General features: G+C 34.2%; 2 protein-coding genes across 2 annotated transcripts; one reads left to right on the top strand and one right to left on the bottom strand.

Moving 5' to 3' along the window:
- Positions 1-562: 562 nt before the first annotated feature.
- LOC107029656 lies at positions 563-4244 on the top strand. Its single transcript, XM_015231089.2, has 4 exons — positions 563-793; positions 1906-1973; positions 2114-2249; positions 3977-4244. Exons 1-4 carry the CDS (start codon positions 643-645, stop codon positions 4051-4053), a joined length of 432 nt encoding a protein of 143 aa, XP_015086575.1. The 5' UTR covers positions 563-642; the 3' UTR covers positions 4054-4244.
- Positions 4245-4802: 558 nt separating this feature from the next.
- LOC107031530 (histone-lysine N-methyltransferase family member SUVH9-like) lies at positions 4803-13281 on the bottom strand. The gene is made up of 2 exons (XM_015232943.2): positions 10929-13281; positions 4803-5412 (listed from the first exon to the last, which is right to left on the bottom strand). The coding sequence occupies exon 1, from the start codon at positions 13088-13090 to the stop codon at positions 11000-11002; it is 2091 nt and encodes a 696-aa protein (XP_015088429.1). The 5' UTR covers positions 13091-13281; the 3' UTR covers positions 4803-5412; positions 10929-10999.
- Positions 13282-14902: the final 1621 nt, after the last annotated feature.

The raw sequence follows: 14902 nt of genomic DNA, 5'->3' as shown, positions 1-14902 counted from the left end.
AATCTGATGCACGAGATATATTAATCTAATGGGCGAGATACACTAATTTGATGTGCGGGATACAGTAATTTGATGTGATGTTACATTAATCTGATGCGTGAAAATAAGAGATTTAAAATTTGTAAAACTAATAGGGGCAATGATAATAAGAGAATTTAAAAGTGGGATTTTGATAATGTTTACTATGGGTTCTTTTATATATCAATACAATAATAAATACATTGTTAATGTAATTATAGTTTGACTCTTAAAAATAAAGGAAAAAAGAATAAATATATCTCAAATTATCGTTCTACGTCATGTTTGAGATATTAATACTTTTATCGTATAAAAACTAGAGCATATATACTATTTATATTAATTGACATACATGTCATAATCTTATCCATCGATTCAATATTTATTTATAATACATGTATGTTCATTAGTATAAATAACATATTTGCTTTAATTTTTGAAGGATAGAAGCACCAATATCTCAAAAATATGACATCTGTATTCGATTTATGATTATTCGAGATATATTTGTCGTTTTTTTCAACACAAAATTAAGTAATTTCCAATTTATGAGAAACTTCCATTTAGCAAACACAATTGCTAAATCAAGAACCTTGCTTCTTTTTTTTCAGCTGAGGATTGAAAATGGAGGTGGTACATGTACAACATCGGTGGAGATTAAGGTGGTCGTTCAAGAATGCCACCATTATTGTCACTTTCGTCAATATAATTGCTGCCCTTTTTATACTTCACAGTTTCTTCTCTTCTTCTTCATCTTCCACCACACCATCTTCAGGTTTCCATCTCTTCTTGCTTCTTTTTCCCTTTAAATTTGCTTCATTTTTAGGTTCTTGGGATTCTTAATCTGTAAATTGTGTTTCTTTCTGTTTGATTTTTTCTGGGTTTTTGCTAGGGTAGCAAAAGAACACATAAATTTTGAGAAAGTGCATATAGGATTAGAGGTTTTTTGCTGTTTGATTAAGAAATGTAAAAATGATTACTTTGATCTGGAATTGCTGCATTTGCTGATCTAATTGAGTGTTGAACTTTGAATTTCAGAAAGGGGAAGCATAATTGAGAGTATATGAGATTAGGATTTAGAAAGTTACTGGCTTTCTTTTGTACTCCCTATAGTATAAACTAATTAGTGAGATCTCTTGCTTAAATAGCACAAAATTAGGTTTCTTGCAAGTTGCCATATGACCCTTTTTGAGTTTCTGCAACCCTTTGGAAGTACCTATTTGAAGTGATTAGCTGTCAATTTAGAGGTAAAATTGGGTGATTACTTGGTAACCTCAGTCAAAAGTTGCATTAGTCTTGTCCTTGCACCAGCTTGTGATTCGACGGAAACAAAAGATATCCACTTCTTTCAGAATCTGTGAAGGTAGTGGTATACTGGCTGGAACATGAATAATAGAATGCCTTGTGAATGAACATTATGGCAGAAATTATCAAATCTCATCCAGAATAGCATGGTACGAGTCCTGTTAGAGGAATCTTCCCGTATCCCTCCTGCATATCAAAAACAAAGGTGGACTTGTACACAGACAGTTTTGCTCTTTAAAAATTGTACATAGATAGAAATCAGCGACTCTTTGAAAAAAGAATCAAATATGTGAAAACAATGACTAAAGATCTAGCATACATATGCAATGTGCGAGCTACCCTTGATATTCAAGTTTTAGTCTCTAGTTTAAAGTTTTAATCATCAGTATGTCAGATTCTGTGAGTAAATTTGTTACAATTCTAGACCATAGCAAGCTGTTTTAGCTAGCTAATTCTGTAATGACTGCCCTTTGGTGATTTATAATACTGTTAGTTACCCAAAAAAAAAAGCTGTTGCAGGAGCACCTAATCTAGTTTTGGTATGAGAATGGCTAATATGGCATCTTACTGTTTGGTTTGCAGTTGAAAGGTATATAACGGAAGCAGCAGAGATTCGTCGTGCTATGTTGCCTGTGGAGCTAATTAAAAGAGTATGTACCTCCTTTTTCCTATTGTTTGGTTTTAGCTGAACAATTAGAATGCTGTGTGCCTGTGCATCAATAGTATTAGTAATGTTTTGTTTTCTATTTTTTGCGACTTTTGGAGAATATAATATCTTCTGTCGTGATAGGTGAAGGAAATTCAGAAAGAAGGTCATGTCGAACCAGATCCTCTCCAACAGAAGGATGCAAAGCAGACTGCTGCAGTAGACCTCATATCTAGACTGAACAATTATCGTTCTTATTCTGATTCAGGCAGCGTTAAAGGTAATAATCAACAACCCTCTGGACACTCTTTATCTTATCTTTAGATACAAAAAGACCTCTATAACGCTTAGCCACATGGTGAGTCCGTCAACAATGTCTTCTGCAGCTCTTGGAATCAGTAAAAGAAACTTTTTGCTAAATTAACTGGCATTGCAAGCTTCAGTCAATTGTACATCTTCTAAAAAGCACAATTATCAATATATCAGTCATCTGATTCCCTTGAATTAACAGTTCATTTGCTTTCCTCTGAATTCGGTCAATGAATTGAGGCTATATGAAGGACAACTTAATTGTCAGTAGGAACACATCAACTTTATTTTTCTTAACTCAATGCACCTTACCTCTTGGAGAAGTAATTTTAATCAGATGATGGCACGTATTGTGGGACCAAAGTTTGATATTCTACTTCTATAAGATCTAAGACAGTGTCCACAAGTAGATCATACCCAGAGAATATAGAAGAATTATCATCGGTTTTAGTAGGAGTATGAGAGCGATGCAAGTAGGCTCAAAGAGGACTGAATTGTGATATAGGAATTAGTAGTTTGTCTTATCCAGTATTCTAAAAAGACACTAGGAAGAATTACGTGAAAGACTGAGAGACTCGTTGAGTTTGATTATTCCCTCAAGTTTGTTTGGACATTTATACTAAGTACACTGATTATTGCTTCGGTAATTTAGATGTTTTTGGCAGATTTACATCTCCTAATGAAGGTAAATCACATTTATCAAATCAAATCAATACAAATCATGTATGATCTTCAACAGAAAACACTGTTCTTAGTAAACCACTGTCCATCACAACATTTACATTTATCCTCCTCTGTTTAAATTTCAGACGGTAAGACATTTTTTGTCCTGCTGTAGTTTCCCTTTCCTTCTCTTAGGTGTAAACAGTATATGTCATCCTTCTTATCGTGCAGCATGAATTGTATGTACAGAAATCCTGTTTATTACTACTTGCATAGTCTGAGATGCAGCATTGATGTAGCAGTGTTAAACCTGGATAATAGATAGTGCACTGCAATCGAGTGTAAAAAGTCTGAAGTGCTAGAACTGCATTCTATCGCTGGTGTTAGATCCTGTTGATCTTCATAAAGACTCAGGAGTCAGGACTATTGGGTATCAACTAGTCACACAATAAGCATCTTAAATCAGGGATATCCATGAGGACTTTGTTGTGTGCATCTCTCACATGTGCTTTAGGAGCATATACGACAACCTCAAGATGGTTTTGCAGGGTTTCTCCTACCTTGTGTATTCTCCTTTCATGCATGAGTCATCCTACTTGCTAATGAAACCAATAGTTATGAGAAATAAGCATGGCCTACATGAAATGGACATCAAAAGTTCTCGTCTTTTTGAATGGCAAATAGAATTCTGAGCTAGCAATACATCTTTAGTATAAATTTACTCATCTGCTTCTTGGCAGTGTTTTCTGCTATCATAATGGACTTTACCAGTGAGATACTGCTCCTTAATTGTATGTGTCGCGTTCCATGGCTAAAACTGTTGTGCCTCTGTTCTGGTATTGACAGCTAGTACTCTCTTCTTGCATTTTAAAACCATTAGATGTTATTAAGTCTTACTGTTAGGAGCTTTAAAAGAGTACATTGGTGGCAATATCAAGTGTGATTTTCTTGGGTCAAATGCAATGCATAGATAAAGCATGATTTTGTACAATTGTTCGTTAAACTCATTCCCTTCAATAATAAACTTGTGTACAGTTGTGGAGGAATGGCGTAAGCGAAAGATGGAAAGAGCCAGACAACGCGAACTTGAGAAGAATGGAACCACCATCTGACAGTTCTACATCTTTGACAAGGGTTCAAAAACGAGGCTATTTGATCGATACGACTCGTAGTATCAGTTGTATATGTGTACACTATTAACAGATATGTCTATCATCATGTATCCAAATTCTGCAGCACTTGGACAATTTTATGCCATATAACATGTTCAGTTTCTATGTGTCAAAGTCAAATGTACTAGCAATTGCTTTCTCAGTTCTTATCATATATTTGCCTTTACCAACAGAACACAAGTTAGCTCTGCTGCTCAGTAACACATAGTATTCTTTTTTAACCAAAAACATAAAATTTAAACTCTATGAATGATAATTAATTTTAGCTTAAAAAAAACTTGGCAAAACAGGGCTGTAATTCAGTAGTCTCTATCTAATTACTCATCCAAATCATCATTCCATAGCTAATTCTCAAGTTAGCCATCTATGTCAATTGATGATCTTTCAAATCAAGATTTTTATATGTCTAGTAAGTTGAAACATCAGCATTGATGCAACATTGTCCAGTTAGCTTCCATGTCACTATCCAATCAACAGTGCCACATCACCAAATATAGTTGCACAAATTAACTCAAAAATCCGATTTATGTGATGATGTTTGAATAAGCACCGACTATTAAAATAAAATGACGACTTCTGAAAATTGTGATAAGAGCAAATATACAACCAAATAACTGAGTTTTTCCTATTTAAGTATAAAATTTGACACTCAGCATCACAGCTCAAGTTTCTGAAATAACTTGGCTAAATCAAGCAAAATGAGTTTATTTTCTGTATTTCAATAGGGTAAACAGCACAATGAGAAGAAAAAAAATAGGTTTAAGCATAAGAAAGAATTCAATAATTTGAATAAAATTTGCATTGCCATATCCAGAGGGAAAATCTGGTAGTAACATATTTGCTGTGCCTCTTTGATCCTTCCAAAATTCCCAGCATACCTAACTTGGACCACATACTAGGTGCTTCCCTCTTTATCTAGCAAAAGCATTTTAACTTAACTACAGCTATCCGGTAACACGATATCAATACAATCTTCTGTACAGAATAAGCAAGTTTGATCTTCATATATACAAGCTATTACTACAACCTAGGAAAGTTCTTACAATCAAGAACATCATGGCAGGTTAGCACACATAGGTTAAAAAGGTTCCTACCAAAGCGCGGATATATAGTGAGAAGCAGCAATATCACTTTCTTCACTCTTGTAGCTAGTCTTGAACACCATGCTATCTACAACATAGGATCTACAAGCTGGTGCAGAAAACAGCTATCAGAGCAACTTGTTTTAGGAATCTAGTGATGCGGTCTGGACTGTCACCAAGATAACGGGAATGTCAAGAGGGTAACAGTGCCCTTCATCTGCATGAGATAAAAAAATGTAATTAGAAACAGCACAAGGTTAGGCAGTAAGCTGCTTTGAGCGACAACTGTAAGCTGATATCTTCATAATCAAAACCATTCCCCTAGAAGGTTACTTCCTGACAAAACAAAGTATCTGCAGCACAAACAATGATTTCCAGAACCAGTAATCGTGGCAGAGGTTGAACAATATATTATGAATTTCGATTATGCAAACAATAAATTGCTGTGGATAAAATCCTTGAAGTAGAACTGAAAGGGTATGACCAGAAAAAACTTTGAAAGGTATGCTATAACTAGTACTGACAAAAAACCATAACTATGATCTCCATCTGACTACCAGCAGTAATGTCGAAGCGGAATTCAAGGACAGGTGATAATTTTTTAAAAAGAGGAAAGGAGTGTGATCTCTGGCTAATATCGAACACATTGCTAAGAGCAACAAAGTGACTTTCTCCATAATTTAGCTCAACAGCACCAAATGAAAGGTAGGGAAATTCAATTTCGTATCTCACTAGACAGTCAGCTAAAACAATCTAAACAACACTAGTTGGTCATGGAAGCACATTTAGTACAGATACACAATATCATAAAGTTGCTTTTGTCAAATGCACAAAACTAATAAGTTTAAAAATATGAACCACCTGGAGACTTTGTAGAAATTCACTCAACAAGAAGGAAGAAGCAAACTTCTTCAGGGGCGTCGAAAAAGCAAAAGACAAAAATTATCAGCATGCAAGTTCAATTTATCAGAAAACACGACAATTCAAGGTCAATTAGAAGATAAAAGAAGCAAGAAAGAAAAGAGAATCCTTCTGTGTATTACTATGACAAGAAGCATACTCTACGTTTGACAGAAGTAGCTATCACTTCTTTTTGACAACCGAGAGATTCCAAAGGACCAGCTCACATACAAGACTTTCAGTGGATAATAGGTATTTCCCTCTACTCTTCTCCACTTGAATATCAGGCTTTTGACTGCAGCAGAGTTCAAACTCTTGACGCGCTCCTAATCCACACATCATGTTTTGTGATCTTACCACGGAGCAGAAGCTCCGGGAGCAGTATTACTATTTCTAACATATAAACAAATATATCCAATTCCTGCATACATTATAATATGTCTATAATTTATCGTCTATATGAACTTCCTAAATTTAAAATTTTCAACTAATGGAAGAGTAACTTACTACTTATCAACATGTAATGTCAATTCTTATAAGAGCATGGCTAAGCAAAAAAGGCTACAATATCATGATAAATTTTTGTAAGAGCCGGTTTAGATTGGCTTAAAAAAAGTAGTTTTTAAATCAAAAATAAAAAATTCAAACAAAAATGACTTTTAAGTCAAAAAAATAAAAGTAGGGTAAGGCCTACTTTTGGTTTTCAACTTATTTTAATTTTTTTTAACCTTGTCAAACACTTACAAACGCTAAAAATGACTTAAAAGTAGGTTTGACCAACTTTTAAGTCAATCCAAACAAGCTCTAAATATAGAATGTGTGTCAATATAAAAGTTTCTAAATATAGATTCGTGTCAATTGCATGGAACTTATCGACCTTATTGTTAAGATATAGTACTCGGGCCTAACTCAACCTCAAAAGTTAGCTAACGAGGAGAGGTTTGTTCAAGTCTATATAAGGAGATCAATTTTCCATCTCTACCGATGTGGGACTTCTTAACACTCCCTCACACGCTCAAACCTCTACTGGAGCGTGAACACTTATAAATGGGGGTCCCACATAAGTGAACAACAAACTGGGATGGGCCTAGCTCTAATACCATGTTAAGATATGGTACTTGGGCCTAACTCAACCTTAAAAGTTAGCTCATGAGGGAGGTTCATCCAAGTCCATATAAGGAGACCAATTTCCCATCCCTCTACCAATGTGGGACTTCTTAACACTTATCTTTCGAGGGGCAGTTGGACTAGTGACTCATTAATGTTTGTCAGGTTGTACAAGTCAACAAAAAAAATTACTCCCTCCATTTCACAAAGAATGACTTGGTTTGACTTGGCACGGAGTTTAAGAATATAAAGAAAACTTTTGAATCTTATGGTCCTAAATTAAATTTTGGTCAAATATACAAAATTGCCCTTTGATCTTGTGGTCTTAAACATGCCGCCTAGAAAGCTGAAATTAAAATGTTACCAAAAAAAGAAAGGTCATTCTTTTTGAAACAGACTAAAAAGGAAAGGAGGTCATTCTTTTTGAAACGGAGGGAATAATAAAATAATAATAATTTTATCAACATCACTACCAAAAAGGTACTAGATAGAGTACAAAAGTGAAGATTTAGAAATTAATGCATAATATCAACACTCAATATGTATTTCCTGAATAATCTAATTTTTCAATCACTCGATAATTTCATTTTACCAAGTTCAGTGTCGGTCAGATTAGTAACATTATCTCTTTTGAACAAGAAGATCTTATTTTTATTGGTCACATTTTATTTTGTAAAATAACTTAGACTCAACAAGTACAAAGAACAAAAAAATTATTAATGTTATCTAGCATGTTTCTGCTGCAGAAAATTACAGATTTGGCAGACATGCAAACTTTAAGAAAGAAATAAAACCCTTTATTCTGATGATTTTTTTTTTTTGGGGTGGGGGGGTGGGTGGGGGGGTGGGGACTATTCCATTGAGTACTTGCTACCTCCAACATAAATGTCGAATAGTCACCTAGTGATTTTTGCCTCCACTAGGATTCAACCTAAGAACCTATGTTGATCGGACTCTTCAAAAATTTCAACGGGTGCACGTCGGATTTGCCAAAAGTAGTGCATTTTTGGAAAGTCCGACATGGGTTCAGCATCAAAGTGAAGAGTCCACGCAACTAAGCTAAGAACTCATGGCTCTTCTCCCACTACAACGACCACTAGGCCAAAACATTGGGGTGCTACTAAGGGTGTCAAAAATGAACCCAACAATAGGTAACTCGCCTAAAATTTTAAGGTTGGGCTCAAAATAATTTGAATTGGGTTCAATCTTAACACATTCAAGCCTGAACCCATTTTAAGAGAATCCTCAATTGAGCCCAATATAATCTCCAATTTCAACTCATTTTAAGACTATTTATTTGCATTGATGTAATGTATGTTCCTATATTGAAGGTATGAATAACTATATTTTATATCTTTTAGGATTTATCTATCCATTTGTAACTTCTTTTTTTAAATTTTCTTGAGTTGAAATTCAAATTGTGGTTATAAAACTTAAATAACAATATATTCAAACCATTAGAGATTAAGCAGGTCAAATTGGGCGGCTCAAGACCCAACCCATTTTTAAGCTCATTTGAGCCCAAAAGTAAACTTGGACGAATCAAGACCCAACCCAATTCCTAATTCAACCCATTTTAATGTCTCTCGTTTCAATCCAACCAGCCCATTTGACACCCCTAGTAGCTACTAAGAAAATATAACTTGAAGGTTTGGTCTACTTTTTGGGTAAAATCTTTTTTGAAATGGAACAAATAAAGAATAGGATCATATGAAATAAAACATAAAAAATGGTGAAATCATATACATGTGCGTGCTCATTAATCATCAAGAACGCATCATATTCCATCTTTTTTCTAACCAAAGAGGGAACCTAAATTATACATCCGCCTCTTTGGACAGAAAGAGAGAAGAGTGGAATAGGAAAAGGCTTGGCCAAACTCTTAGATGTAACCCAACAGAGTGGAAGAGCAAATTATTATCTCCAAATCGGGAGCAAAGAGGTCATGTAACGGTGCACCTCTGGCATCCCATCTATCTACGGGCAAGGTATCCAGCAATATTATCTAAATGTCTTCTATTCTTTTGTTCATATAGAATATTGATGTTCTTCCTTCAAATGTTAAATTTAACATCTAAAGAGAAAACACAGTTATTTGATATATGATATAAAATCAAACTTGGAAAATACAAAAAACAATATCCATTCTCATAGCCATATCCGTTCTGGCTCCCCAACATAGCCATATCCATTCTCCTCTAATAGTAAGGAATTTATTTACCTTTTAAACTTGACCTAGTTTGTAAAGGTGATACCTACAATACTGTTTTTTCACAAAGATTGATAAGTCCCGAGACAAGTTCTTTTCCCCAACCTCTTTCTCTTCTTGTGCCCACAATTGACCACTTAAGGAAGCTGAGTCCCTTGTAATCAAGCCATTACAACCCACCTTGTAACTTGTCCAATCTGTTCAATGTACTTCAAGTTATAACGGACACCCTTTGAGCATTTCTTTAAATGAGAAAATTAGCAATCACAGCATGCAAAACCTCAACAGCATAGCTCATGTCGCAATTGACGCTTGGACACCAAGAAACTAATAAACTATGGCATTAGGGAGAGTATTTTTCCTCCAGTTGATCCTGTTAGTATTTAACTTAATACCATTACTACCTTTGTTTCAGAATAGTAGACATTCTTTTTTCCTAAAAACCAAAAGACATTTCCATTAGTATAGCTGCCTCCACTGTGTTCATATCTAACATACTTCACATTAAGGTTCATTTCCAAAATAAACCTCCCCTTGAACGAGGTTGATATTTGTATAAATTAAAAATTACGTCAAGCTTCTCGACGTCTTCTCAACTAATTATTATCAAAACTTCCCTTTTAACCCTCTATCATACTCTAGGGTGTTTGGTAAAACTTATAAGTTGGATTGACTTATTGTATAAGCACTAGCACTTTTCAGCTTATAAGCACTTCTAGATTAGACAAGATTTTTACTACTTCATCCCCAAATTTTTGGTAATCACCGAAGTACCCTTCCTAAAAGAAAACTCCCAACTCCCACTCAATTCCATTTCTGTCATTTGCCCTTTTCCATGTAGAATAGCTAGTCAAAGTAGTGTGTGGCGGTGGCAGTGGCGGTGTACATGTCAACATGCAAACTTCAACTATTTCACTGGATACCAACACAGCAGTTGTGCAAACAGTTCTTTAGAGATGAAATCTAAAGAGGAAGGGATCTATCAAGGCAAAAGCACAACCAAATACAAACAAAATCACGCTATAAGCCATTAAAAAGACAAGCAAAGAGGCAAAAGGGAAATTCTTATCAATTAGTATGAAACAACAACATAGCCAGTGTAGTCCCACAAGTGGGGTCTGGGAGTATACCATGTATGCAGACGAGCATGAAAAAAAGTTCAAATTCATTCAATAAATCAGTTAAGATGCATTCAAACTGAGATAAAGCATATTGATAGAAACTCAACAAAGCAACTGGAGTTCCAATCAGCTTGTTAAAATTCACAATAGAAGGAGAATAGCAAGTCCAGAAGTCTCCAGAGCCAGATAAATTTAAGACTGGCACAATATTTTAAAGAAATAGGTCTCAAATAGTCTACGAAGAGATTCAGAACAAAAGTAATAGGTAGCTGGAGTAAGAAGACGACTAATACCAGTAGACTGGTAATTAGCAGTCATCCCTCAAGAGAACATGATGCTGAAAGTCATTACAATTTTGAGTTTAACAGGAATTATTGTCTTGAATGTTTAAATTACCTCAGCAAATAATGTACGAGAAACAGCTGTGCCGCATCATTTTCAAAATTGAATCAACCACTATAAGCTAGTCAATCACAGATGGCAAGCTTTCCTGTCCATTCATCTGCTACCCCATAATCAATACTGATCTCCTTTAGAGGGGGAATATTCTCCATTGCAAAGAGCATCATGTGGGGGAACGCTACATGGTTGTGATCATAAAGCACAGGCTGCACCAAAGCATTGGGACTTGAACTATGACTAATATAACATGCTACATTCCTCATTCGAGACACATCCATAGCAAAATCCAGAGGAGGAATGGAGGGGTATGCTGGGCGCTCATAGTTAGGATATATTTGAGACAAATCTCCCCATTCTGCCCATCGATCAGGAAAGCGACTTGGATAGACTAAACTGTCACCATTCATTGTAAAAATTTGGGCTTGCTCTCGTGTGAGTACAACCCCAGTATATTCACAGATAAAGGACCCAGCTTGGATCAAGTCCAGTGACCTAACTCCCCAACCAGTCTCTCTAGACCGAAACACCTCAAATCTGTTCCTCAAACCTTTCTGAGTCACTCTATTCCGACAAGTTGGAGGACATCGACAATGTGGTCCACATTCGAATACTAACGGTTTGCCTCTCAACAATATCCCATTATAATCATAGGCAAATTGGCCACCATTTCTCATAGCACAAAAACAATTATCAGCACACCCATCAATGCACTGGCAGCCATTACCACTGTGCACATTCAGAGAAACATGTGGAGGATAAATAGGTTTTACTAGATATTCAAAATAAGCCGGATCATGATTATCATCAATATCGTTGAAAAGAAACACTGGCACATTTTCTTTTTTCCTTGATATGTCGAGAGTAACATAACCAGTAGGCCTTGCCTCCAAAGGTCTGATCCTAAGATTCTGTGCAAAACGAAGAATAGCACTTCCCATCTCTTCCTGATTCTCTATCCTAACAAGCTTGTATTTATACACTCCAAATCCAGACTTTCCAACATCAAACCAGCATTCGACAATTCTATATAATCCATCATACACATAGACCTTACCACTTGCACTTCCACTTCCTTCATATTTAAAGCCACGAATTACCCTTACCTCAATTCCGTAGTGCATACTTCTCTCCAATGCCAAATTCCCACATTCAAGCTTCTGATGCACGCATTGCCGCGAATGCTTGTCCTGTCCACCATGACCTGTATATATAATCACATCTCCTCCATCTTGATCATCCTCATAGCCACCTGAAACAATCACACTTGTAGCAATTGGCTCCCGGTTCGAACTCTGACTTGCAGGTACATAATCAATTCCAGCTTGAGCCTGCCCATGCAATCCAACAACCAAAAGCTCCATCCTAAAGAAGAACACATCCCCGATAAGCACTCCAGGAATCGGCCCGACAATCCGTTTATCACGATTCATCCACAACCCATGTTCTCTCAATATTTGACAAGCCTTCAAATCACCTCTTGGCTTTCTATACGGACCCAAATGCTGACTTCCGTCATCTTCCACCATAGCAAGAATTCGCAAGGAATCATACAGCATTCGGGTTTTCCTAACAGCCTCTCGAAAATAAAGCTGATCTTCAACCTTAAGATCTGTCACTCTAACCAATTCCGATGATCTCTGTTGATATTTCCTTCTAGCAACCACCACTTCTGCAACCTGTGTATCATTATTACTCACCGGAACTATAGCTCGAGCATCAGCGTCTTCCATAACCACATCAACAGAATCCTGATTCTGGTTTCCAACCACCTCAACATCTCCATACCGCTGCATTTTCTCAGTAAAAGCTTCTTTAAACATCTCAGAAATTCGATTATACTCCGAATAAACATAAACATTGTTTCTATCGCACCCAGGTGGAACCTCCGGTATAATCGAGCTTGGTGATTGTGAATCAGCCTCATGAGTAGCTAATTGTGGGTTCCTGCTAAAAGCTGAACCAGAACTTGTGTTGAAATTGGGACTAGGGTTGGAAAAAAAAGCTGGGGTTTGAAGATCAGCTTGTGTATACTCATCAAGGGGTTCAAGCTTTGGTTCAATCTTTGGGATAATTCTTGGATTTGGGGTTGTAGAAGATGTAAAATTAGTCGATTCAGGTTGAAGATTAAGGTCTTGAAATGGGACTAGAGAACCCATTTTTTTTTTCTCTATAACTGAAAACAACAAGAATTTCACAGATCAAAAATGGGGTTTTGGGTTTTTAGGAAATCAAACAAAGAACAAAGCTTTGAGGTTTTGCAGAAATGGCAAGTTTGTTCATAGGGACTGAGAGTGAAGAGGTGAAGAAGAAGAAGAAGAATTAAGATAATGAATTTTAATTTCTTTTTTTTGGGTCATAAAAGTCCAGGGCGTATCGAGAATAATCTCTGTACCTTCACGAGATACACATAAAGTTCGATATTTTATATATTTTTAAAGTTTTATTTATAAAATTATATTAAATATGTTATTATTACAATCTCTCCATATTCACGTGATACACGTAAAGTTTGATATTTTATACATTTTAAAATTTTTATTTATAAAATTATATTAAATATGTTATTATTGTTATTATAAAAACGAGAATTCTTAAATAAAAAATCTCTCTGCGAATTAGGATAAAATCGATATATATTTTACCTTCTCGAAACTCTATATATGTATCATTATAATATATTACTATTATTGTTATTGTCAATAAAGTCATAAATGAATAAATAAAATTATTTTTGTGGACAAAAATATCCTCAAATTTTTTAATTATTTTTTGTTAGGGTAGGTGATAGGGAAATGTTGGTGAAACAATCTTTTGATATTTGTGCTAAACAAATATTTAATTTACATACGTATATATTGTAATTTTATTTTAAATATATTTTGAATTAATTACTATTTAATTTAGAGTATGTTTTATGTGGACTCTTAATTTGCAAATTTTATTTGAGAGATTTTATGTTTGATTTCATATTTGGATATTAATTTGATACATTGAATCAATCTATATAAATTGAAACAGATGTAATATTATAAACATTAAAAACTAGTATCTATTAATATCAATTTATATGATACACTTTCTTTTTATATTTATCTCATAAAAATTAAATAGGAATATTATTTTTTATATTTCAAATAATTAAATTTAATTTATATATTTAATTTTAATAAGATAATTTATAATTATAATATTTTGAAAAATAAAATATTTTTAATTAAATGTTATGTTTAGTCAAAATAAAATACATTTTGAAACTAGGAAAGTAATAATAATAGTCATTTGCATAGTTTGACTTTGCTATGATATATACAAAACATAATGGAAAATAATATTAAATATTTAAGCCCTTAAAATGTATTTATGATTTTAAAATTTAATTCTCATGTGATGGAAGTTTAGTGTGTGTAAGTACATGAAAGATTTCTACTTTTCATCACTTGGATTTTATTTTTTTTATATAAAATATAATAAGAACATAAGGATTATTCTTTAGTAGATCTTGATGTACTTTGGGTTACATTTAATATTTGTACTTGGTCAGAATTACAAATCTTCATTTTTATTTTTTTTCAAAAAAAGACAAGGGTTATTATTTTAGAAGCTTTTGTGGTTTAAATAGAGAATTTTCCATATGTATATAGTTTCATATTAATTGATCATTTTAAAAAGAAAATTATTTCGTATTAATTGTTCACTTTACTAAATTAAGAAAGTATAAATTTAATTTTTCTTGTGTTACCATTGCAATTAATTCTTTTTAAAAAAATAAGAGATGAATTAATAAAATTATTTTGTTATTTATGATTTTTTAATGTGCATAATATACGCATGAAAAGAAAAATGATCAACTAATATAGGAGGAAAAAATATTAAACAAACCATATGTGGAATTTTAAAAATAATCATATAATGTCTTTGCTTGATTTTACAAATAAGTACATTACAAGTAACTCCAAAATAAATTAAGA

The sequence above is a fragment of the Solanum pennellii genome, chromosome 9 (genome assembly GCF_001406875.1).
Source record: "Solanum pennellii chromosome 9, SPENNV200".
Lineage (NCBI taxonomy): Eukaryota > Viridiplantae > Streptophyta > Magnoliopsida > Solanales > Solanaceae > Solanum > Solanum pennellii.
The sequence above is the reverse complement of the archived record's forward strand: the minus strand, read 5'-3'. Positions and strand labels throughout refer to the sequence as shown.

Coding starts and splice junctions, on each gene's coding strand:
- LOC107029656 (XM_015231089.2), top strand. CDS start 643: ATGGAGGTGGTACATGTACAACATCGGTGGAGATTAAGGTGGTCGTTC. Junction 1,974..2,113: donor CTGTGGAGCTAATTAAAAGA/GTATGTACCTCC, acceptor CTGTCGTGATAG/GTGAAGGAAATTCAGAAAGA. Junction 2,250..3,976: donor TGATTCAGGCAGCGTTAAAG/GTAATAATCAAC, acceptor ACTTGTGTACAG/TTGTGGAGGAATGGCGTAAG.
- LOC107031530 (XM_015232943.2), bottom strand. CDS start 13,090: ATGGGTTCTCTAGTCCCATTTCAAGACCTTAATCTTCAACCTGAATCG.